The 26600-nt window shown below is 49.8% G+C and overlaps 1 protein-coding gene across 3 annotated transcripts in view; it reads left to right on the top strand.

Moving 5' to 3' along the window:
• The window catches only part of LOC146206726 (max dimerization protein 4-like), a 78411-nt gene that overhangs the window by 43728 nt on the left and 8083 nt on the right, over positions 1-26600 (top strand). For 2 of the 3 annotated variants that reach the window (XM_084591529.1, XM_084591530.1), the window contains exons 4-5: positions 6487-6601; positions 24477-24648. In XM_084591529.1, the coding sequence (XP_084447655.1) occupies positions 6487-6601; positions 24477-24648 (287 nt within the window). The remainder of the gene's footprint in view (positions 1-6486; positions 6602-24476; positions 24649-26600) is intronic. The other variant, XM_084591532.1, reaches the window with a different exon arrangement.

Raw genomic sequence — 26600 nt, 5'->3', positions numbered from 1 at the left:
GAAGGCGGGCACTGAAGGACGGAGCTCCAAGTCGGCTGCGAACTGTTCTCCCGGTGTCTGGAAATGGCTGCCCATGCCAGTGCAACAAGTGTTTGTCCTGCCGTAGGCCGCGGGTTCTATTTTTTGTTTTGGAAGGCGTATATCAATCTCGTCGCTTATGTCTGTTTTTGGAAACGTACTTGGCTCGTACCTGCGTGTCCAAGAATTTTGTACAGCAATCCCGTGCTTGGAAGCGGAATTTCTTTGCCATTTCCTTACAAGCACGGACCGATACTCCAGGAACAGACGTCGTCATTCCTGTTTTTTCATGCCACTAATTCCGGCTCATGTAGCCTGTCGAAAGCAGCATCGGCCTGGCGGCATTGAGACCCGCGTGTGCTGCCTTTGCGAGGCGATTAAGTTGTGGTTCGCTCCTTCGGGTATCGGCCAGGGGGCGCTACGCCGAGCGCCCTCCATGGAGACCCCGTGAAAACCTCCGCGCAGCGCGGCCGCGTCTACGTCTGTCCCCCCCGCATCGAAAAGCATGCTGCCGTCTGCTCCGCGCTGCTTTCCAGCACGTGTTTGCGCGCGCGCTGTGTTGTTTCTCTCCTCCTCCGGCTGCGTTCTTACCGCCGTCGCGCTCTAAAAAAAAAGGGGGGGGGGGGGGAGAGAGAGAGAGAGAGAGAGAGAGAGAAAAAGAGAAGAAGAAAAGAACTGGAATGAAAAAGTGACGGCGCGGTTTTTCGCAAAACTCGTGTTGAAACGGTAACAGCAGCGTTGTCAGCCTTTTTTTTTTATTATTATTTTGTACCGCTCGTATCTCGCACCACTGTTTGTAACTGGCGGTGCCGCTGCAGCCATCGCGGAACCAAATCGGCCTCAAGAAACAGATATACGTCATTAATGTCATCACTTGGCGCTTATAAGGGAAAAACACACACGTCAATCGTTCTATCCTCATACGCGATCATGCTTCGGGAGCTCAAAACGGCGCATTCGCTACAGGAGATAACTAGGGATTGCACAGCGTAGCTGTGGAATTAAGAAGACAAAGGTTTCCGTGGAGAGATGTCCCCGCCTGCACGGAAAGTCGTCAGGCATTTCCTTGCTCTCCGCCTCGTGGAGAGAGGAAACTGCCGCAAAAATGGCATGCCTCGGCTTCTCGTCAGTGACCTAGGTCGTTACGAAACCCGTCATCGTTAAAGGTAGATAGGTCATTGATTTCGGATGGCAGTGCCGCAGCAGCGAACTCCCCCTCACCGCTGTCAGCAGGAACCAAAGGGTAAGGCGACATGCTTTGTGCCTTTGTAGGGAACGCGCGTCCTAAACGCGCCGAAAACAGGCACCACGGCGCCGGCAGCATCGCCTAAAACGTGTCCCCAAAGAGTTGAATAGGCCCCTTTCAAGTGAGCAGTCCCAAATGGAAAGAAAGCTCCCCAACCAGCGCCCGGAGCACTCGTCGCTGTGTACACGCGTATCAATTCTCAACGAGAAGGCAGGACCCTTCATTTTGTGAACATGGACAGAGACATCAAGAGGTGCCGCCTCAAGTCCTTCAAAATATTTGTCGCTTCGAGTAGCGAATTCGTGTTCGTTTTTTTTTTTTTTTTTTTTTTTTTAATGTCTGACCCTGCCAACAAGCGCTCTTTGAAAACAATGTCCGCGGCGACCAATTAATCATAATTTCTCACTTTCGAAATCACCGATAAAAAACGGGCCTACAGCCAGCTTCTATGTCAGCCGGGGCACATAAAAAAGCAAAAACAAGAAACCCCACTGGCAAAGAGCGCCGGCTTCGCGCGCGCAGACGCACGACCCTCACTCTCCTTCTCCCACTCCGCGTGCGGCTGCCTGTGGCACGCGCTCCCGAGCGAGCGGGCAGCGCAGACTCCACAGACAGCCGTGCGCAGCGCGGGCCCGGATGCGCGTAGGCACGGCCGGTCTCGAGGGAGAGAGCGCTTCTCTTCGAAAGAGCGCGCGCTCTCCCTCGAGACCGGCCGTGGCGTAGGTTTTGTAGTTCCTCTCCGCTCCGCCAGAAAACCGAGCGCTGGCGTCGCGGAGCAGGGATGGTTTAGTTAACCAATCTAAATCAATAATTAAGATATAGTGAGAAAAATGAGCATGATAGCTACTGCTACCACCCCGTTCCAAAGGGGACGCTCCTATATTCCATCCATCCATCCAAACTCCAGCTTTGGTTCTTTGCTCCTCTCATGGCGGCCAGCGCAGAAAAAGCAGTTGGAGCGGTATACGCATCACGACACCAGTGCGTGCGCCCTTTGCCGGCTGGTGACATCTGGCCTTGCGCGGCTTTCTGATGTGCGGTCCACCTTCCTCTCGAGGGCACGCTCCCCGCGGAGTTTGCGGGCTTCCCTTTCGACCGCCATTAGCGAGCGTCCTCTGAAGCCAATTGCGCTCCCGAGAAGGGCGCGCGAATGAGTTTCTGCGAAAAAAGAAGCCGGGCATCCCTTCTACTGGCGTCGGCCTCCGCGAGAGGTTGAGTGGGTCACTACGCTATCGATCCCTGCCGATTGCCAACTCTGCCTCGACAGCCTTTTTAACTACGCCCTCAATGTTAGCGATTATTACAGCTGGGTCTGAGAGTCCACATCAGCCTCCGTGCTTGACATGCGCAGCGACGCACTCCAAAGTGGCCTTTGTCGCAACCGAGAGGCGACCCATCCGTGGAGAAATGCTTCTGGTCACTTCTCGCCGGAGGAGCGTTTTGCACTCCACAGCGCTGTTGAGTCGAAGTTTATGCAACGCCTCAGGGAAAACAGGCTGAAATTAACGCACTGTTCTGCACCAGTTCAGGTGGGTTCAGACGGGAGGACCGGAGCGCGGATGATCCGCGCGCCTCATCGCTACCTGCGCCCCACGTGACGCCCACGTCACTGCTCTGAGCGACGGTGAGAGTGCGGCGTGGCCGTCTGAGCGGTGCGGACTGAATATGCCAAGCGCCTTTTTCAGTCCGCGCGGACCGAGATTGTTTTTGCTCTTTTTGCTTTATCGCTGCTACTTCCGCGTTGCTATGCCCGCGCTTTTCGTCTCGTATTCAGTTAGAGCGGCGTATTGTTTGTTGTGCATGCGCTGCGTCGTTCGCTGCAGTGCATCGTGTTTTGTGCTTAAGGGTGTGCCAGAGTTGTAGCTTTACTCGATTTTTAGTGCTTATTATAGGTGAAGTAGCGAAAACAGCGCTCAGTGATGAAGCGACAGTCACGTTTTTAGCGCTCGTTGAGAGCTGCCCACCGATATAGAATATTGACGATGCTTGCAATAAATGAACGCTTTTTCGCTTCCTCCTCGTCCTCGCACACTTCACGTAGAACAGCCAGAGCAGAGACGACGGTTTCGCTCGGCGTTCATGTTGAAACTCTCGGTAGAAAGGTTTTCGGCAGCGCGTCGCCACCGATGGGGAGGAGGGTAGACGCGGATGGTCCGCTGGCTTCGTGTGAATGCTCGACGGCCGGATCGACGCGCGGACGCGTGGTCACGTGGCACCAGATCCATGCTGACGCGCGCGGATCATCCGCGCTCCGGTCCTTTCGTCTGAACCCACCTTTCCCAGCACGCGGTCTGTTCACATTGGCGTGACATCTTTTCGCTTCCGTATAAGACTGATTTTAGCTGCCTTTTTCTTCAGCACTCCTCGGTGAGATTGGGACACGCCCTACTGAAAAACCAAAAGTTCTGCGGGGCAATAACATCATAAAATCTCATTTAATCGCATAGAATCTCATACGGACAACATCATTATCATAAAATATCGTACCTAATTTATGATAATGTACAAGAAACTATGAGAACTTATGCAATTATATGCGACTTGTACGGGATTTATGTGAATTGAGTGAGATTGTGTGAGAAAATGTGAGGTTATTGCCCCTTACAGTTTTTTTAGTAGGGCGTAGCTACGACAGAAAGCTTTATTTTTTGTGACATAGTCTAATGTGCAGAATTCGTGCACTTCAGGCGTGTCCTTATGCTGACACATGGCGTGGCATCACAACAAGCGACCTGGAAAGCTTGCTCCGGACCATGCAGTTGCCGAATCCTTCAAGCTGTGCTCACGAAGCCATAGAAAGCTGCCTCGTACTCACGGCGCCCACTATAGCTGTCAATCATCCTGGCACGTGCATCTTAGTTCTCCTGGCTTAGCGTCATGCAAGCGCGGTTGCCATGTAGACTGCTGCCGCTAGTTAGTGGTAGTTATAGTGACAGTGATGATAATGGCATAGATGACTGTGACGTCATCACCTGGTGACCTCATGATGACGTCATTCATGCACATACGAAGCTGATCCCGCCTGGCGTCCGATCCAGGCATTCGTGCTGGTCTTTCAGTTGGCGCTTCCCCGAACGCCGCACCGCACAGCATACATTAGCAGACGCAGTAAAGCAGGAATCAGCGGCGTTTCAAACTGGTTTACAGGAATGAAAAGGCGCTGTATGTGTCACAATTCTCCGCGTACACCTAAACCGCGTCTTAAGGGAAGGGCAGAGGGAGGGAAAAAGAGAGAGGAGGGCTTCGAACCACCGCGCAATAGACGCCTCATCGCACTTTAGTGGTCCAAAGTGCCCCCTAGAATTCTTGTGTGTGTGTGAAATGCTTGTACCCCGCAAGGGTGGCGCAGTGGTTAAGGCGCTCGACTACTGTGCCCAAGGATGCGGGATCGGATCTCTGCCGTGTCAACCGCCGATGTCAGTGCACGTTAAAGAACCCCAGGTGGTCGAAATATCCGGAGCCGTCCACTACGCCGTCCCTCATAGTCTGAATCGCCTTGGGAAATTATGCCTTATCAACCAAACCTTGCGCTTGTCTCACGGCAATGCTGTTGTCCAAACGGGCGTAAGAATGAACGGCGGCTACACCATCGCGTTGTATCTGTGCCTTTATTGTCCCAAAGGAATGGCCCGCCAACTGCCGGTCGATTTTGAGTGTTCCTGAGCTACGTGTCGCACCGCCACATCTCTCGACCTCGCTTGATCCTCCACTGGCAGCGAATGTTAGAATCCCATTCATGTAATACGTAGCTTTGCATGAATAATTCCCTTTTTGATTACGTGATGCCTGATAGGCGTGGGGATGGGATAAGGAAGCACAGTAAAACATTGATGAGATAGCATTACAAGTGCTGTGGCATTGTCATCAATTTATCTGATTGGTAGACGAGGCTTGAGACTTTATGAGACCACGTGAGATGTCCGAGCTCGGCGGCAGACAGTTCCGCGTGTCCGGTTGTTATGGAGCCATGTGTCTATGCCGTAGTAGAAAATCCCCGCAAGCGGAAAAATACAGCGCGGACGATGGGAGCATAATTAAGTTTCATCGGAACTTTGTGTGTGTGTGTGTGTGTGTGTGTGTGTGTGTGTGTGTGTGTGTGTGTGTGTGTGTGTGTGTGTGTGTGTGTGTGTGTGTGTGTGTGTGTGTGTGTGTGTGTGTGTGTGTGCTGTCTTTTCATCGCTGCATGTCTTGTAATTTAAGCTGGCTGTTTTGATGTTTGTACTACAGTTTTGCACTTTGCAGTCGATAGTTTTTACGCTTATCCGCTGAAAAATTGGACGTTACACGCACCTATTGGAAACATAAAATGTTCGGAATTATTTAATAAGGCAAACTGTTCTTCCCCATATTGAGACTGAAAAATGCACTTAAACATTGGTTGTTCAGTCGTTGTAATGAAAGCTGTGAAATTTACTAGCAATCTTATAATGGATACAGCTTGCGTTAGAGCACAGCAATTTTGTGTAGGGTTTGTTTTCATTTGTTCTACCTATGTTCCTGTTTCTAATAATCGGCTCGATGCTGAGTCCTGAAATTTCTTATTGGAATAGAAGTGGTTATGTTACACAACCAGGAGGAAAATTATGCGCTTTGAAGAAAAAATGACATTAGTTTTTTTTTTTTTTTTATCTCGGTGCTATAAAATGGCCATGAAAGTTTTTCATTGTCTAAAAAAAAAACATATGTCCCAGTCACTTAAAATGCGTCGATTTAAATTTTCGGAAGACTTTGCTTCCTTGCGCTTCATAGTTACTGAGAAAAAGTGCTCAAAACTCCTAAAAATATTATTTTGAAAAAATACTGACAAAGCCTCTGAAAACTCCCACCTTTCCGCTTAATGTCGCCACGAAAAACGAGGGAAAAAGCATTCATAGAGACGCTAATACCCATGTTTGACATATTTCCTGAAAGTTAATGAAGTACTCTATCAGAAGGACGCAAATATAAAAATATTTTTTGTCACAAAGCAAAAGCAATGGTCGCTTCTTAGGTCACAGTATGATGCTGCGTTTCCCTTTAGAAAGAAATGAGCTCTGTCAAACACGAAGAGCAAATTTCTTTTCACTGGGGAATTTGTAGTTTCATTAAATAGATTTCTTTTTTTTTTTTTTTTTTGCTTTGGATAGTTCGTGTCTGAAAATTTTAGCTGGAATAGTCAGCGAAAGCTTGGAATAGTGAGAATAATTGTAGAAACGAGTTTCCTTTCTTGCACTTGTTCGCAGACGGGCCCACCTGCGCAACTGCCTTGAGAAGTTGAAAGAAATGGTCCCACTTGGGCCCGAGGCGAACCGCCACACGACGCTAGGCCTGCTGAACAAGGCCAAGGTCTTCATCAAGGTGAGACGCCGTCGCTGCACGTGCGAGTATGGCTAGTGTCGCCGGCCTGGTTGGATTGTTCGTAAGCCAGGCTCACAACGACGAGGCTCCTTGGCAGTGTTTTGCTGCTTTCTTTAACGGCCTGCTTTTGCCGAACGATGCGAGTCATGCTCGGCCTGCGACTGGGTCCATCGGACGCCCACGTTTCAACGTCGTTCCCCCCGGAAATAGCCGGAAAAGCGGCGCAGCAGCTAATCTCTGTGTAAAAACTGGGTCACCTCATAGACAACGAACGGCCGTCGTTGGCATGTCCGTCGATTGGCGCCACGTGCGGGCGAGCGTATCAATGACTCGCGCTTCAAGCCAGAGTCAGAAGCAAAAACAAATTCCCACTTATTTCGTTGGTGCAGTGATTAGTGTCCCCAAGGATGCGGCATCGAATCCCGGCGGCAACTTTTCGATGGAGGCGAAAAGCAAGGCGCCCGCGTGTGGTGTCAGTGCAGGTTAAAAACGCCCAGGCGGTCGACATTTCTGGGGCTCTCTTCTCTCTCAAAGCTTGAGTCGGGGCGTTAAACCCTATAAACCAAGACCAAACCATCATTTCTCATTTCTGCATGCCCACTATACCGCTAAATATAATTTCAGCCAGCGCTACAGCAGCTTGCCTCACCAGCTGGAATGACAACTTATGAACGAACAGCCAGAACAGAAAGCAAGTTTTTTCGTGCTTCACGTGGCCGATAGTGACGTGACAGGACTTTTTAAACAGCATGAGAGAGAAATTTAGTTAGGAATCATTAGGCGGTCATCGGCGAGCGCCTGTGGTAATACATATGTTCAGTTCAGGCGTTCAGTCGTGTCCGACTCTTCGTGACCCTATGGACCATGTCACGCCACGCTTTCCGGTCTCTCACTATCTTCTTAACATCACGTAGCTTCATCTGCAATGCCTCAAGAATGCCATCTAACCATCGCGTTCGCTGCCTACCCCTTCTCCGGCGACCCTCAACCTTTCCCAACATCAAATCTTTCTCCAGCGACTCCTCTCTTCTCATCAGATGACCAAAGTAGCTGAGCTTTAACTTTAGAATTTGACCCTCCAATGAGCAGTCAGGGTTTATGGTCGACAATATCGACTGATTTGATCTTCTGGCAGTCCAAGGAACTCTTAAGAGTCTTCGCCAGCACCACAATTCAAACGCGTCAATTCTTCGGCGGTCAGCCTTTTTCACAGTCCAACTCTCGCATCCATACATCACAACTGGAAAGACCATAGCACGGGTTATACGGATCTTGGTTGGCAGACTAATGTCTCTGCTCTTTACTAGGTGGTCAAGGCTAACCATTGCTCTCTTTCCCAGAAGCAGGCGTCTCCTAATTTCATGGCTGCAGTCTCCTTCCGAGGTAATCTTGGCGCCCAAGAACAGAAAATCTGTCACAGCTTCCACTTCTTGTCCATTGATGCTCCAGGACTTGATAGGGCAAGACGCCATGATCTTCGTCTTTTTAATGTTCAGTTTAAGCCCAAACTTCTCACTCTCTTCTTGTACGCGCATCAGTAGTCTCTTGAGTTCCACTTCACTTTCTGCCATTAAAGTGGTATCATCCGCATATCTAAGGTTGTTGATACGTTTTCCAGCAATCTTCACTCCAGCTGATGACTCGTCCAGACCGGCCTTCCTCATGATGCACTCTGCATATAGGTTAAATAGGCAGGGCGACAGTATGCAGCCTTGCCTCACCCCTTTCTCAATCGGAAACCAATCAGTAAGACCATGCCCAGTTCTGACTGTGGCCTCTTGCCCTTCATAAAGGTTCCTGAGGAGACAGATGAGGTGAATTGGAACTCCCATCTCTTGGAGAGCTTGCCACAATCTGCTGTGATCTACGCAGTCAAACGCTTTCGCATAATCAATAAAGCAGAAGTAAATGGGTTTCTGGAACTCTCTTGCTTTTTCCATGATCCAGCGAAGGTTGGCAATTTGGTCTCTAGTTCCTCTGCCCTTGCGAAACCCAGCTTGCACGTCCGGAAGCTCCCGATCCACATACTGCTGCAGCCTACCTTGCAGGATTTTTAACATCACCTTGCTAGCATGCGAAATAAGCGCAATCGTGCGGTAGTTGGAACAATCTTTGGCACTGCCTTTCTTTGGAATGGGGATGTAAACTGACCTTCTCCAATCCTGTGGCCATTGCAGGGTTGTCCAAATCTTTTGACATAATGTATGCAGTGTGTTAACAGCGTCGTGGTTGAGGTTTTGAAGCAACTCAGCTGGAATACCATCAATTCCGCTAGCTTTGTTCTTAGCAAGGCTGGCTAAGGCCCATTCAACTTCACTCTTCAGGATGCCCGGCTCGACATCAGTAATCACAACCGTCCTATGTTGGGTTTGCACATCCGGGTCCTTCTTGTACAGTTCTTCTGTGTATTCCTGCCACCTCTTCTTTATCTCTGAGGCTTCAGTGAGGTCCTTGCCTCGTTTGTCCTTTATCACGCCCAGCTTAGCACAGAAGCTTCCTTTGATATCTTTGATTGTCTTATACAGAGCTCTTGTATTCCTTAATTGGCTGTTGTCCTCAACTGCTTGACACTGTATGTTCAGGAAGGCATTCTTATCTCTCCTTGCTATTTTCTGAAAATCCGCATTGAGAACCTTGTATCTTTCTCTTTCCCCCATACCTTTTGCCATCCTCCTTTCCTCAGCTATTTGCAAAGCCTCTTCAGATAACCAGTTTGCTTTTTTGCATTTCTTTTGCTTTGGAACTACCTTAGTAGCAACTTCTTGTATTATATCACGAACATCAGTCCACATCTCTTCGGGCTCTTTGTCTTCTAGATCTAATTCTTGAAATCGATTCCTCACTTCCACAGCATATTCTAATGGAATCTGATCCAGATCATACCTGAAAGGCCTTCTAGTTTTCTGCGTTTTCCTCAATCGAAGCTTAATTTTGGCAACAAGAAGCTGATGATCGGTGCCACAATCGGCCCCAGGCCTTGTTTTTACTGCTTGTATAGCGCTTCTCCATCTCTGCCGGCAAATAATATAATCGATCTGATTCCTGTACAGACCGTCCGGTGAAATCCATGTGTACAGGCGCCTCTTGTGCTGTTGAAAATGAGTATTCGCTATGGTCAGGTTGTTTTCTTGACAGAACTCTACTAGCCTCTGCCCAGCTTCATTTGGCTCGCCAAGACCGAACTTGCCTGTAATTCCGGATATTTCTTCACTCCCGACCTTAGCATTCCAGTCTCCTATGAGAAAAACGACGTCTGATGATGGGGTGCGGTCTAAAAGGCATTGTAGGTCCGCATAAAATCTCTCAACGTCAGCTTCTTCAGCAGCAGTGGTCGGTGCATAGACTTGGATAACTGTTATGTTGAAAGGGTGACCTTGGATCCGAAGTGAAATCATTCGGTCGTTTTTGGGGTTGTACCCTAGCACTGCTTTGCCCATTCTTCTGTTTACTATGAGAGCGACCCCATTCCTTCTCTTGGATTCGTGCCCACAATAAAAGACATAATGGTCGCCGGAGTTAAATTCTCCCATTCCGGTCCACTTGAGCTCGCTGATACCCAAGATATCAATGTTCAATCTGTCCATTTCTCGCTTGACGATATCCAGTTTACCTTGCGTCATAGATCTTACATTCCATGTTGCTATGTGATATATCTCCTTGCAACATCGGACTTTCCGGTCGCTTCCCGACACATCCACAACTGAGCGTCCTTTTGGCTTTAGCCCAGCCGCTTCATTCGTCCTGGAGCTACTAGGAATCGCCCTTTGTTCATCCCCAGTAACATGTGGGACGCCTTCCAACCTGGGGGGCTCATCTTCCGGCGCCATATCGATAATGGTATTGTGACTGGCCATAGGGTTTTCTTGGCAGGAAATACTGGAGTGGGTTGCCATTATGTACTAGTGTGTTACGCTTCACTAGAGAGAAAAATTACACCGAATTACACGCGACCGAAATTCGAAGCCGATACTCGTTTAAAACTTCTTGGGAACCAGCGACTGTCACTTACCCAGTCTCAGACGGAAGGTGTCGTCGACAGATTTCAGAGTTACTTAGTGAGTCCTACTTTGTCGACACGGCCTCGAAGTTGTGCAGCGCGGTCTGCCAAAGAGATAATTAGCATGCTGGAGTTCATCCTCTATGGTTGTAGCATAATTCTTATTTGCCGATTTGCAGCGTTCTCCAGAGATACCTCGTATTGCTCGGCGTTTCAGAATGAAATGACGCATCACAAAACTCTTATTACGTAGGGTGGGCTGTCGTGGGACCTCAAAAAGGCTGTGTGACACAAGACTGGCTTCTGCAAACTTGTACGGTTACGGTATTATGCCGTTGCAACGAGCATTTGAAGAATTTCGATCGGCGAGATTTGCGTCTGTTGGGAGAAGGTGCAGTAAATGTGGCACAGGCGAATGGGGTGACGCTACGGCATGCCATTGACGTTCGGTTTTAGGAAAGGCGCAAAACAGACAAAGGGCAGGCGAAAGGGAAAGCGCCACGAGCGCTGATCAATAAATGAAAGTTTATTGAAAAAAAAAAAAAAAGCATGAGTATATACGGCGAAGGGCACGGGAAGTATCTAAAACCACACACGCGTCCGGGTTCGTAGCGGTGCAATACTCCTTGAGGACTTCCCTGCAAATCCGATGACCGTTATTAAATACAGTGGTGAAGCGCGACAGGCGATGTTCTTGCGGCGGTGCAACACAAGGAGCGCGTATCTTCGTGCTCTTTCAGCCTCACGCACCCAAAGTAGACCGCAAGATAAGCAAACCGTGCACACATCTTTCACTAAACTTGGCTGCATGCGGCACTATGCACTTGGTGTAGGCTGTCTTGTTTATTGCAGCGCGCACACCTTCCTGACTTTTTGTTCGGTGGAGAACAGCACGTGCACCTTGTGTCACGCTGCATTCTTTTCGAGTTGATGCGGGATGCAGGCGACCTTCTTTCGTGCCTCATCTTTGTGCCCCTGAGTCGAAGGCCATGCCGCTCGCTTCAACTCTACCGAAGCACTTTCCGCCAACCAAGCGAGCTTCATCACAGCAAAACGAGCTCCACGTAGTCTAGCCACCTGACCATAGAAATCCTCCTCGTGTCGGTGGGGGCATGACATTTTCAGAGCTCAGCGTCCACACTTAGAAGTGTGATGACTCGACTTAAAGTGGTCCTTTGTCCGCACTCCGCTCCGGGTCCAAAGTCCGCTCCTGGGCTCTAAGTCCGCTCCTGGGCTCTAAGTCCGCTCCTGGGCCCTAAGTCCGCTCCTGGGCCCTAAGTCCGCTCCTGGGCCCTAAGTCCGCTCCTGGGCCCTAAGTCCGCTCCTGGGCCCTAAGTCCGCTCCTGGGCCCTAAGTCCGCTCCTGGGCCCTAAGTCCGCTCCTGGGCCCTAAGTCCGCTCTGGCCATGGAGGAGAAAAAAAATCTTAGCAGGGTGCGTGCCTAGTCATAAAAAATAAAAGGGAGAGAGTCGATCCCTACGTGATTAGACCACGTGGTAGCGTGAGGTGATATCTACTACCGCTGCGCGCGCGCGCAGCACCGGGGCACGGCCGCTCAATGGAGGCGCACTTGGGTGCGGCCCGTCGCGTCGCCCGGAAGAGCCGTATTGCGCCTAGTTCTCATCGCCACCGCTCCGTGACGAGTCCGGGCGGAGAGCTGCGCACAGCGCCCGTGGCTGTGCTTTCGTTTCGGCGTCCGCGCGGTCGGCGCTTGCTCAATTTAGGATTTATGAGCGGCGTTTCACACATTATGGTGATGCCACGTGCAAGTTTGCTATTGATAAGGTGATAGCGGCATGCCATCGTCACTGGGCTTTTCCAAGTCAGTCGTGGACTTCCGTTTACAACGAGAATCGAGGCAGTCGTGCGCTTCGCTGAGTGGGCACCCATTTAGTTACGGCCGTTTCAACCACTGCAATAACGTATTACATATTACAATATTGAAATCGGGGCCAGGTTTGGGGCCATTTATTCAGCGTGCACTTTTTTGGAAACTTACAATTCAGGACTTAGCGTTCAACGTTATTGTTCAGCCTGTTCCTCCGTTTTCACTGGAAATAATATTCAAGTGGGTACCACCACCTAAACATGCTAGCTAACACAAACTGTTGCAAAAGAAACAACACAAGACAGCCAGTTCAACGACACGCCCGCAGGCTCAGGCAATTTTTTTGTTTCGTTTTATTATGAAGCCGTGTGAGACACAGAAGACACGCAAGTCTATTTTAGAAGCGGAGAACTTTCCTCGAAAGAGGTGTATGTGCAAGCGGGATTTTTTCCACTGTCAGATTGACGTTGCCTGTCCAGTTGGTCAGCAGTGGTCGCATTAGTTTGGTTGCAAATCAACTCCGGACATTGCACAAAATATCGAAGAAGGGATGAAACCAACATGTTGCATAGCCTGCTGCTTCTTCTGACCTCCGGGCACTTCATCACCTTGCTGACAAATTTGCATGGTGATTTTCAGATACATTAGCGTCCATAATCAAGCATTTTGATAAGTGTAGGGTTTTGCAAGAATCACAAGGTACCTAGCTGAAAACGAGTACAAACAGTTAATAAAAGGATGGGGACTAATAAAATAAAATAATAGCACTTTAAAGTAAGCACTCGAAGATATTTAAACTTTGGTAATTATAAATAATGAAAACAAGGGCTGGCAATGAAAACAGCCAAAATAAAAATGTTTCATGACATTCTGTAAAAATATTTATATTTTCTCTTCACATGGACGTGAAGGTATAACCAGCCAAGAATGCATTCGGTGTTAACTCTGTCAGCTGCTGGTTCACACCACGCATGAATGAATCCAAGCTGACTCGAAAACTCTCGCAGCAGACGTGATGGCAGTGGGCAAGGTACGACTTTCATAATCACGAATGCCAAGTTTTAAAGCTGCCTGATTGTTGATAGGTGCATTTGCAGACTTTGATGCTTGCAAGATGCCAACCTGCACAAAGCATGGCAAAATGTGTATAATCTCAGTCGATTTTTTTTTTTTTTCGCTAGTGGTACCTTCAGTATTTTCTGCGAAGTGAAAACTGCAGCCCTTGCGTCAACTCTGTCGTTCCCGCCTTTGAATTGCCTTAGGCTGCTAAAAAGCGATACTACAGGATCGCTGTTGAGGGCCTGCTTTAGGACGTATCGGAAGTTGAAAATAAGATTCGGGTAAATGCAATGCACTAGTAAGGCACACAGAAGACATTGCAAGATACTTGATGTGATCAAGAAGGTACTTAATTTGCGCCACTGTGGATCTGATTGTCATGATTGTTGCTTCGTACGTTTGCTTGGTTAGCCTTTGCTTCGACGTGCCTCTTTGGACCTGAATGTCTTCGATATGGCAAAGTCCAACTCTAACCAAGAGAGTCGCTCGTCATCTGACAAATAGAGCGGCTCCTCTTGGTGTCTCCATGGCTTCACTTATGCGATGTTGTGCAAGGCATACCATCTTGATATCATTGTCATAAAAGTGATCGTGGCGGAGCTATCTTGAAACTCATATGCTTCAAGGTTACACTGAGGGTTGTCCAGGAGGAAATGAAATGTAGCTATAACAAGTGGGGAAAATATATCTATTGGCTTGCGCACCTTCATTTCTTCTAGGTTGTTTGGCTCAACATGAGCCCGCGTAAAGAACTTGTAATGTGGGTAATTCGGGAACACGGAGGGAGCGGCTGAAGCAAGCAGGATTCTCAGTTTTATGTTCTTCCTGTAATCACCATCTGTGAATTGCAGTGAGTATACCAGTGACTTGTCACTCGGCTCCCACCGGCTTCCTTTTCCGCCCCCCGAGATATGTTTTTCAGCCATGCTGCTCGACGTTGTGAATCGCACGGGGACTCATGGTAACCGATCTTTTCCTGCATTCGTGGTGCACAGCGGCACACAGCAGTTGCCTGGCATGGTGCTGCTTAGAACGCTGTTGATACAGGCACCAATTACACGCACACAGAGCTATCAGAACCACGCGGTTATGCTGAGCAGTCAAAACGAAAACACGCGCCAACACAGCCAGCGCGCTCCTTCCGCGTCGTCTGCTCGTCCGTGCCGGTGGTGGCGCCCCCGCGGAGAATGCCGGCGGAAACTGTAACTTCTCCCAATACGCGCTTCCCCAGCCATTGAGGCGCGACGCGACCATTGAGCGGCCGTGACCGGGCAATCGGCGCATTCCCATGCTGGCCACGGCAGACGCGCGCACTAAAACATACCGACATCGAAACATTAGGGACCAGGGTGTCGACGATTTTTTCAGTTCGGGTTCAGGTTCACGCCTTTCGGTTTCAGGTTCGGTTTTGGCTCCTGAGACACACTCCGTTCGGGTTCGAACCGGTTCGACCCTGCTGAACCGGTTGAAACCGGTTCGGGTTCAGAAAAAAGAACTTGGAGTGTTTTTTTTTACTCCACTTTTTAATAACGACTTTTTTTTTTTCCTATTCCAGTGTGTAATAAAAGCTATAAATTCATATATTACTCCGTCTGTTGGTTTTGTCTTGAGATGTTACGGGCTCCACTGGTTGTGCAGATCTCAGCAAAATATTTATAGTGAGTGACCGACAATTAGAGCAGGATGGGAGAAAAATATTTTTATTGGCGTATAACCAACTAAAGCTGTCGCGCCGAAAGGAAGTTAAACGAAAATATTGTTTCCTGTTGCGCTTTTTAAGCACACAGAATTTCACATGAATTTTATTTTGGAGCGAAACCTGCTGTACTGCATACTGAATGTCTTTGAATCAGATCAAGTCGAACCAAGCGCTAACGATGTATATATATATATATATATATATATATATATATATATATATATATATATATATATGTGTGTGTGTGTGTGTGTGTGTGTGTGCGACTATATATCGCAAAGCAGGCGGACACCTTTGCATTTCGCGTTTCTTAAATTCCCTGCTTTTCAAGGTTTCCGTAACAACCTGCCTCGTCACCGCGCAACCCGAATACCAGGTAACTCATTAGTTACGTTTTGTCTGCACTTTAACTTTCGGTACGATCTTTCTAGGCTGTCTTAGGTATCTGCATAAGTGATAGATGATAAAGCGATAAAACGCATCCTTTTTGGGGGCGATCGAAAGCCTTTGTCGGCGGGGTCCTATGTTCAGAACGTGTCCGCAGCCGTTGTGCCGTTTTCAGAAGAGGTTAAACATAAGGTTGTGATCGAGAGAGGATGATGCTGTAGAAATAAAATTCTGTCAATAGGATGATTAGTTAATTGGAGCCAAAAATGTAAAAACAAAATCAATAGGACATAGCCGTACGACCAATGTCGACGTCCAAGGGATGTGCGTCACGCCAACTGGAAGAGGACGTGTTTCTGACTTAATGAGCCAAATAAATGCTTGATCGTGATAAGTGTGCAATGAGTGTCAAAATCTTGCGTCGGAGAGATTTGTCCGCGAGATGTGTCAGCGAGATTCCGCGAGTAAGAAATACTGCGCCTTTCCTTTCCTTTCCTGTTAACACATTATAGAACGCCGGTGAACTTTGATGCGTTCAACGGCAAGCTGGTTGTGTTCGACAGGTGGCGCGCGATGTACCGTGTCCAGCAGCAACACTCAGGGTTCTTCACTGCAGCTTATGCTCTCTGATCTTTTTTTCGAAACTGTATGGGCCGAAACGATGTCACATCAAGGAGAGCTTATGAATTAATACCCTTAACCCACCCAGTCTTGATTTGTGCTATTGTTTCACTGCCTAAAAGGCTCTCGAAACTGCCATCGCGTAGTGCAGTATTCGGGATGATAGCCCAGAGATTGGTGCTATGTATGTGGCAATTTATTTTTCTTTGTTCTTGCCACCCTTTTGCAAGGGCGATTTTTCAATATGTTTGTCATGTTTTTCCATGTGCAGTGGCGCTTTGGAAATAAATAAAAGAAAAAAATTGATCAAGGTAAGTTGCCAGCAAAAGTGAGTTGGAACAGTACCGTCAACCGGTTCGGAACGGTTCCTCCTTTTTGTTCAGTTCAGTTCCGCGATGGCGAAAAAAAATTCGGGTTCGGTTCGATTCCGGTTCCGGGCGAAAACTCGGGTTCGGTTCCGGTTTTCGGTTCGACACATTGTTAGGGACTGACTCGGAAAGCGAAAAAACTGGTAAGGGAACGGCTTCCTCGGCACTTGGCTTACGGAGGTTGGCCGCATGACGTCACGCTCTCTCCTCAGATTTTTTTTTTTTTTTTTACCTCCATGGCTTCGGCTTCTCTTGACGCCATATTGGGCTGTGTTTTGGGTGTTGATGCTGCAATGCGGCAGTGTAAAGTGCTGTTTCGCGGGGCTCGTGAAAGCTATCTGACACCTTGATGCTATTTTGTGCTTTGTTTGAGCGCGCCAGCAAGCCGTATACCATCCGTTTGGAATGGCGGCAGCTGTTGGAAACAGCACTAGCGGCTGGGGCGACTGCGAAGGACTGCGCTCCACTTCCGCAGTGAAGATTTATCTGTCGTATCTTTCACGATACATGTATTTTCAATTATATTTTATAATCGCTACGATAACTGTACACACAAACACACGGCGAATGAACCGTACGGGCAGCTACCAAACGTGGAATACAGATGCTACGAAAGATGCTTTCCTGTCATCGCCGCGTTTATTTAACGTGAAGTGCGACCCATTTCGATACGATTGAGTTCTCCTGCTTCAACAATGTATACTTGCAAGTGAAACCATGGTTAGTCTCCAAGTGCCATCCGTCGACGTTTTTATGCAGCCGTGGTGTTCGTCCTGCGCCACAACAACATCGTGTCCCCGTCCCGTCGTAGCAGCATCGTTTGCTAAGCAAAACGTCGTAAAACGTGCGCTCGACTGCACCATGAACGAAGACGACAAATTCGCAGCACATGCAGTAGCGCTTACGAAAGTGGCGCCGCCCGCTGGCGCGGCGGACGACGGCACTCTCGCCGAGCGCTACTCCCTAGTCGTGACTAGGTCTGAATTGTTTCGCGTCGAAGGCACATCCAGCAGCGCTTTGTAACTGCTCAGCGCTAGAGTAAATGGTCTCTCGTGGAACTGCCTTACGGCCGATCCCAATCAGTAAAAAAAAAAAAAAAAAAAAAAAAAAAAAAAAAAAAAAAAAAAGAAAAAGAAAAAGGTAAATTTCGGAGCCGGCGTGCAGACGATGAGCCGCGCTCCGTACCAGCGGCAGATGGCTGTGTTCAGAACTTGTTTGTTCTGCAAGTATCAACAACACGCTATGGGTCAGAAATCCGCAAGAGTTTCTTTTTTTTTTTCTTCTGTCGGCTTATTGTTCAAGTGAAGAACAGATTTTAGCACGCTCTTCTGGCGCTGGCGGAAGATATCCACTGTATCGTTGGCGCGGAGGGCTTGCGTAAGGCGCAGCCTGCTCGGCGTGCATGTTTACGGCGGCGGAGGAAGTGAAATGGGCATCATACTCGTGAGTCCGTCATTGGTGCTAAGCCTATCTGGCTTACACAAAACGCTCATAGGCGAATTAAATCAGGATTAAAGCGGTGAAGCAGAAACATCACAGTCGCACTCAGACTGTCGTTGCATGCTTCCCGCATACGCTCTCGGCAATCATATTGCGATTTCACGGTAAAAATGTAGAAAAATACAAACATTTGTGGCGAACGCCCAAGTGTGGTACAGCTTCACAAAGGCCAGCTCGAACGCCCCAAGCCGCGGTGGCTGAGAAAAGCAAAAAAAGAAAAGAAAGAAGCTGCGGGGAATCGAGCGGCCGAGAAGGATGGAACGAGTGAAGGAGAAGAATAGGAATGAATGAAGCTGGAGTCGAAGTAGAGAAAAAAGCCTTAAAAAAAGCGACAAGCCTGAAAAGTCGAGAACGCGATTACCGGGGCCTGAAAACGCCGCAGGCACTTCAGGCAGACGGCTTTTGAAGAGCTTTAGCTGTTTTTTTTGGTGAGATTAGTGCTTTTCTCGGCGATAAAGGAACGGATGGCAGCTTCACACTGATCACTCTGTCCACGCAATGCTTGCACACGCGGTTGCTGATACGGTGACACAGCTATGAGAATGGAAAACTTCATTACAGCACGGCACAACAGGTATACGGTTTCTAATACACATGCATGTGTTCCTCTCTGTCAGACATGTCAGGGTTGTAGCATGCCTACTTTTTCCTTTTGTTGAAAAAACGTCCTCCTCAAATCCCGACTTGAATGCTAGTTTTTTTTTTCTTTTTTTTTTTTTGAGCGATCCTTATTGCCTCTTTAACAGTACTTACCGCCGTATTCACAAACACGCCTTCACTCGAACTACTCCAAGCGGCCCTCGAGGCCTGTTTTTCGTTTCAGAAAGCAATCTCCACTCAAATCGCACCTCCAGCGGCGGAGAAAACTTGAGTTTTCTCGAGAATCTCGAGTCTGCGACGACGCTACCTTGGCCGCTCCTCGACCGCCACTCCGCTCGTAAACATGGCCGACATCGCATCGCTCGCTCGCTGTGTGGAATTCGTTCTACCGGTATACCAAACGTTTCACGTAAGAAGATACGACGAGGATGCACCGAACCTTTCTCTAAAGCATCAGCTGAAAGTGACTGTGACCCGGGACTTTTGGCACGCTATCGTTTCACGAATGCGGCCATGGCTAGCCTCCGTCCGTCCCTGCCGCTCACGCCGAACATGGATAACCGTGATCAGCCACCGACGTCTGTGCTGTGGTGATCGTCGCATCATCGCATTTCGCGTGTGTGGCGCGGACACATTTCAAGTCGTCACCGGATAAATGGACAACTTTCCGGAGCCCACCGAGTGCAGAGTTGAGGCGCGATTTGACCGTAAGTGGTGAGCTCGCCCGCGGCCGGACTCGAGAATCGAGCAGCGGCGGCGCAACTCTCCGTGGCTCGCCCTGCGCACTTCCGCAGACGGCGGCGAATTTGTGAGCGGAAAAGCGTGTTGCATGCAGTAAGCTGGGGGGGGGGGGGGGGGGGGGGGGCACCGTAGGCGCGGTGGGACTGTGCGAACATCTGTGTTGTACCCCGCGCATCAGTGGCTTGCCCGTCGCCCGAAGGTACATAGCACGTCTTCGGACGCGCGGCGCTGTCGAGGGAGCGCGTTGGTGTGCCCGTCCTACGGAGGGATATTCGCGGCCGACGAAGGGCATGGCTTTTCAAGAATGTTTTCAATTAGGGCTCTCAACTTGTTTGGAAACCGAACGGCGGCATTTGCTTCTGGAGAGTCGAATTCAGTGTACATGAGTTGCAACGCGCTGCGAAGCAGCACACGTGTTTTCACCGCTCGCCCCCGAGCCGCCTGAGCCCTATGAAGGAGCCATGCTCGTAGGAGCTGGCGGTGTTTACTTTTTTTTTTTCCTGCAATATATTTTGATGTCTGTCAAAGCTCGGCAATAGAAAAAGAAAGTCTGTACTAGCCTGGCAATAACAAAAAAGGCAAAGCGGCAAAGGCCGAGAGTAGATCTCCCACGAAAAAATAAACCGAAGTTCACACCATTTTTCGAAGCCTACGTCATGTTCTGCGTAACCTCTACGTCACCAACAGCGACTGTTGCCAGATGCAAAAGCATTTTCGGCCATTTTTCACAGTCGCCATTTTCATCCAGCTCATAAAACAAGTCCACTGCGCTGTTAACGTCGAAGTCGCTTGCAAAAGTTGTTTATAACACTTGGCATAAAAAACTGCATGTTACAGACTTCAGCACGCAGTTTTCGGGCCAACAGTTCAGCTTAATCTCGTTCCCATACGCCACTTGTGCGGCTTCGAGTGGAGGAGGTATTCTTGAGGAGAACTTGGAGGAAACGCCGAGGGGCGTTCATGAATCTGAATTGGCCCTGGAGTGGAGGAGCGGCTATATTCTCCTCTCCAACGAGTGGAGGTGGAGTGTCGAATCGAGGCCCGTTTGTGAATACGGGCGTTAAGGCTGAACCACATGGCAGCGTTTCTTCGGCGCCGCGTCGGCGTCGCGGATATCGGCGTCGCCGGAGGTGCAATTCTGGCCCTTGAAGCGAGACGACGCTGAAAGACGCAGGTATCTGGAGGAGCCAGATCTCAGCGTCGACGCCGAAAATTATTCGCAGGTGGGGACCAACGACAAGCCACGCATGGGCAGCTGCGGCACCAACCGCCACAGGCTCAACTCGTTTCCGCGGAAGCAACAGCTCCTCTTTTTGTCCGCGTGCATGCCTGCGCCTTTTGATGCCCTTGCCTCCCCCACCCTCCCCAGTAAGTTCCCGCCGTCGCTGAATAGGACGATTTTAGCTATGGACGGGGGACAATTGTTCGAACGTCCAGGATTCTCCCACGCCTTGCCTTGCAGACGCCAGTTCGTACGCCGTCATGTGTTTGGTCGCCCTTTCCGGCGCGCGCCGAGCGACGACGCTCATAGACGAGACGCTGACGAGACGCCGAAGAAGCGCTGCCATGTGGTCGGGCCTTTAGTCTTCTGCCTCAAAATTAAGTTTTGACAGGGGAAGGTAACGGGTGGCAGCCAGCCGCTCGACAACTTGTTTGGAGCAGGATGGCATGTAATGAATGCAAGATCTGTTCAGAGCGTCCACGAATAATTAAAAAAAAAAAAAACATTTATCAATGTTACCATAGTCTCGACTGAGCAGTACGGCAGGATAAACAGCTTATCATTCGAGGTTCAACAGCTCAGTAGACATCGAAATGTCATTAACACAACTAAATGAATAAAGCGTATGGAATGGCAGACAGAGGTTTATAGATCACATCTACAGAGGAGGGCGAAACGGACAGCTGCCGCTTCTCGGCGCTTGGTAGCTCACAGGAGTTTCCTCTGTGGTGGAGGAATCATGGCGAACTATGCGGCGTGCTGGTGTCACTTAGGTACTAAAAAAAGAAAAATGCGCCGCGAGCTCCTCATGCATGTGGTCCGACAGTGGCACATGGACAGCCGCTAGCATATGTCGGGATCCCAAGGACATATATGGCTAGCTAGAGGCGCACAGCGGAAAACCATCTGGGCTAAGAAAACTGACAGGGCAGGCAAAAAGAAAAGTTTACATTTAAAAGTGCTTACTTTAGTAGGGGGCGGGGATGAAGGGGGGAGGGGGGGGGGCGGAAAAGCAAAGGATGGCGAGGAAAAAAAAAGAAAAAACGTCAGGCTGGGGGGCGGACAAAGGAGAAAGAAAGTAGCAGCATAAGCGTGGAAGAAAAGGGTGTGGAAAGAAAAAAAGGAACGAGCTGAGAGGGAGGAAAAAAATAATGAAAGCAAGCAAGCAAGCAAGCAAGCAAAAAAAAAGGGAAAAAAAGTTGCCAAGCTAAATTTGCGAAACTAAGCGCAAGACATAGTAAATGCGCAAATAAAACGCTCCATTCCCGTTGATTACTCTCTGCATTGTACTGGTGGTTATGCAAACTATCGTAGACAGGGAAATATAGACCACAGGACAGCTTAAATCAAAATTATGCAATGAACAACTGCATCCACGAGCGCGGCCCACTGGGCTCGCACGGCGGTCACAGTAGCGCTGATGCCTATGAGTTGTCCAATATCTTTTTGCGGGTTCAGAAATGATGCTAATGCAGGTGAAGGTAGTGTGTCCTCTTTCGGGAAAAATGCTTCGCTGTAAATCTGGACGCGGCAATACCCGGGCATGATTGCCAGCTCACTGCTCGTTGGACGGCAGCCATCCAAACTTAACGTCACTTTGCTTCGTAAAGCTTATTCGGGGATGTGAAAAATATTTTATCAGGCCAGTGAAAATGTGTACAACAGCAGCAACCCAGGGACTGCAACTTAGCAATTCATTTGTGACCATAGAATGCCGCGAATCGAAAGAACGAACGAATGCGCCCCACGCACAGCAGATCCGCCGTGTCTCCGCTGCATGACCGAGCGCACGTCTCCCTACCAAACTGTTCTTCCCGCCGCGAGGGGCGCGCGCGTCACCGCGAGTTACTCCTGCACGGTGCCTATACTGGTGCTCCTTTCCAGTTGCTTTTGAGCAGCGATTTTGACCGCTGCATCTTATGCCAAGGAGTAGGTGCCTGCAGGTATCCGCGTTTCGTTCACTCCTGCAATCGTCAATAGACTGTCTAAGAAAATTTATGTGAGAGAAATTCAATATCCAAGGTTAGTGCGTGCGTCAACTACAGCCGTTAGGCAGTGAAGTTTCCACGGGGGCGCCAGTTCTCACCTCGCCACGAATAGCGCGGGGTGGAAGGGCAATGAGCCGAGATGTTGCGTGCAATCAAATTATTGCGGACTCGCCGGCGGTGTCTAGCATGCTTGGCGTGTCGCGACCACAAGCCCCGAGATAGTGTCGTTTTCTGTACCGCGTACGAGATAAGCGTCTTCTCTGGCGGACCGAGAATAGGCTGGGCCGGCGGAGCTGCCCGCGGTGCGTCGGTGCGTGCACGTTTGTTGGAACAAAATGCTGCAGCTCCTCCGCTTGCGCCAGGTCGTGTGGCTGGTTTTGCGCATGCATCCTGCAAATTTTGTGAGCGCTGAATTTGATGGACAATAAGCTAGTTAGGGCTTTCAACTGATGATGCGTCGTACACGGCGTGAATCCTGACACTCCTATGGCGAACTCGAGTGGGAGAGCAGGTGCACTCGAAAGTGCTCTCAGACAAGGGGTCGCCCTCCACTGAGAGAGCAGGAGTAGAATCACTGGCTTCCAATGGTAGAGGAGGAGGGCTTTTCCTCCGATGAGAACAGCCGAGTGCACTCCCGGCTGCTTCCTCGTTGAAAGCGAGGGTAGAGGAAGTCACATGACATAAAACGTCATATCCGTGCCTTTTTTTTTTTTTTTTCTCAAGTCGGCGGCGCTCTAAATGGCGGCTGCAAAGCGTCGGTGCTTGGCAAGCTCTTCGGTATCAAGCGAATTTGCGTCAGGAGCGGAAAGCATTGCTCAGGTTCTGTATGTATGGTTGAGAGTCGCTGCTGGCGTCGAAAGGGCCAAAGGAGGCAGATCGCCGCGCTGTGAGAACAAAGGCATACAAAACAAGCTGTTCTACGCGGAGCGTTGGCCTCTCCTCGGGTTGCAACTGCCGCCACTGCGGGCAGGCGGAGAAAGCTGGGGAGAGAGGTGCGGTCACGTGGTCATGGTGCGCTGCTCTCTACGCGCAGAGAGCATTCCCGTGGGAGGTCAGTTACACCCTCGCTCGGCGTGATCCTGTACTGCTCTGAAATGCTCAGCGCCTCTGCTCTCGTCCACCCAACATAATGCGCCATTAATCGCAGTTGTGGAGGCACCTTTCTCGGTAGTCACCCGATTTCTGGCGCGTTCGTGTCGACCCCTGTTTGAGGCACCCGCCGAGTACAATAGAAGGTTTGCATTCCGAGTGCGACGGAAAGTCAGCCGAAACCCGATGGAGGCGCCCCTTTTGGGCAGCATTGCTTGCTTTCTTGGCCCCCGCTGGTCGTGGGAGGAAGCCACGTGCACCCTCTTTCGGAACGTTTTGCCTGCTTTCCGTAGCGAGCACACTTCTCCGCGCACATGTGCTGACCCCCGCCGAATGTCCTAGCTGTGTGCCGAGATCCGGTGCTGTGAAACTTTCCTCGCACTGGATGTGCGAGAGCCAAGCTTGGGACTCTTCACAAGCATGTGTGAAGCAGCAGGGGCGCTTTTCGAGACTCATAAAGGGTGCAAAGGGTATCAAGGTCCACTAGCCTTGTATACATGAGCCCGACACTAGCGGGTCTGGGAGAGCCGGTTTTCGGGCTGGGTCAGCCCGTCCGTGTTTATAACCAGTTTCTGCCAGGCCTAAAGTGACTTTAGTGGGGCCTTGCCACTACACCTTGCAAGCGAACCAAGCGCAGGCGGGAGGAATCCGCAGACGAGCAGTCTCCTGTGCAGCAAGAGCCCTCGACTCTCGCGTAGAGAAGGCGTGTCGCAGACCTTAGCGCACTCATTACGGCCATTTAGTTGTAACGGTGGCGTTCTTGTTCTCTCTGCGCAGACGCTGGAGGAGAAGGACCGCAAGAGCCAGATGTTGAAGGAGCAGCTGATGCGCGAACAGAGGTTTCTCAAGCGGCGGCTGCATCACCTGGACGGTGTCTCTCCGCCCAGCCACAAGCGGCGCAGCGTGAGCGAGTGCAGTTCGTCTTCACGATCGTCCACGTCAGAAACCGGTCAGTCCACGGCTTGTTTCCGCTTTTGCGAGGCTGCGGTGCTCTCGCGTATCCGCGAACAACCTCCTTTGCCGACATTTTTGGATAGTTTGTGCGTTTTCTGCCATGTCGCTGCTAGAGCATCGAGGGCCGTCCGGGTGTCACGGTGGCCTCAGATGTCAAGTTAGCCATTACTTTCCTCTCGTTGTGCAGGGGCTGCGTGCAGAGGATATGTAAGCTGGTAACATTGCTTGTCAAGTGAATTTACGATGGACCCTCCGCGGCGCACAACATTCAGCGCTTGCGAGGAAGCAGCTGTTTAACGGATTTCACCTTTGTACTCGGGTACAGTAGCAAATTGCATCGTCCTTCAAAATACTCTCCCTATTCTCTAGGGACAAACAATCTGATCACTGTGCAACCTGGCTTCGGCAACCATTTGGATAACAGGAAGCTGTGTTTGTCTACTTGTTAGGCCAAGCCTCACTTCCAGCGCCGCCATGCGGAGCTTAGGCACAGCTGGAAGACATGGAATAAATTGAACTATGTTAATAATCGTCGCCTTTCCCGGTGTATGGGGGCAGGAAGTACGCTGTGTCAGTCACATTCGTCCATGGCGCAGGGAGGTTCTCTTCATGGGGACAACATTCGCTTCACAGGAGAGCCTGGCTACAAAACCCTGTCTGCTTGTTACCTTTTGTGATCAGAGCGGTGAATTTGGGTACGTGGACGGTGTACAGTGAGGGTGGTATGCACTGTAACATTAGAGCGGCGGCGGGTTCGAGCTACTGGAGAAAGGAAAGCTGTGCAAATCATGGTGTGACTTCCCTACGTGCGCGGTCTCGCCTTCGTCCTGTCGGTTCGAGTCATCGCGGGCCGTGAGGTGGTTTCCCTGATTCTGCTGGATAGCAGGCTGAGCTCGGTGTCGGCGCCTTTTGTTTATTTTTCTCTTGTTGTCCCACCGATTGAACTGGAACAGGCTCATAGTGAGGCATTCACACATTTCGAGTGGTGGATCTTATCACGTAGCATTGGGCATGCGGAAGTATGCGCTCCTTCCGTTGAATCACCGGTGCACGATTCGCGTCTGCCATCAAGAGATGGGAAGCATGCAGGGTGGGTCACATAAGTTATTGACATTCTAGTCGAAGAAAAAATGGGCATGGTCAGGATATGTAGTGAGGGGATGATCGCTAAGGCAACAAAATTTGATTAGTGGAAGGAAAGTGGGAGGATGAGGTTAGGAAGCGATTGGAGGAATATAGGAGAGGTCTTCGCCCTGCAGTGGGTATTGTCCGGCTGATGATGATATGTATTGTGTGTGTGACAGAGAGGTAGAGAGACATGAAGAGCAGCCTGTGAATCGGCAGCTCTTCTCATTGCTCCTACCTATCGCCCCTAAGTTTCCATTTCCTAATCCAAGGCTCTCACGGAGAGCGACATCATGGATCGTTTATAAAAAACGAATTACCATATTTGGCCGGCCTCTTTCATCAAATACATAATTGCTGCAAGAGATGGTACGTGCGTGCCCGCCTATAAGCAGGCACAATGAAAGCCTTCACGAACGTGACACGCGTGTCATTTTGTCGTTCGTGCGTGTGGATTTTTCCTTGCAGTAAATGGTTCGTCGTTCCGATACCATGTTTAAGCCGAAACTATTTGGGGGTCTCACATCTTTTAGAGCTCTTCGCACTACAACTCCCACTCGCGGGTTTGGCCTTGAGGAGCGTCGTGAGGATCGTCTGATCATGGACAAGGAGGCTCTCCGCTGCTGTAATACCACGTGACGGGACAAGTGCTTCGGCGGCGCTTGCTTACTCATCTTGCCATGGTGGTCAGGCTGATCCTATGATCGCCGAGAAGCGGCTGCGAAGAGAAAGCGGCTCTAGGCAGAGACCGATCAAGAGAAAGTCGCATAGAGAACCGCGACCATGTAGGCAGCTGACTCTCGGATAAGTAGGTTTAACCAG

This window comes from Amblyomma maculatum, chromosome 1 (genome assembly GCF_055883805.1).
Source record: "Amblyomma maculatum isolate TAMU_Amacu chromosome 1, ASM5588380v1, whole genome shotgun sequence".
Classification (NCBI taxonomy): Eukaryota; Metazoa; Arthropoda; class Arachnida; order Ixodida; family Ixodidae; genus Amblyomma; species Amblyomma maculatum.
The sequence above is the reverse complement of the archived record's forward strand: the minus strand, read 5'-3'. Positions and strand labels throughout refer to the sequence as shown.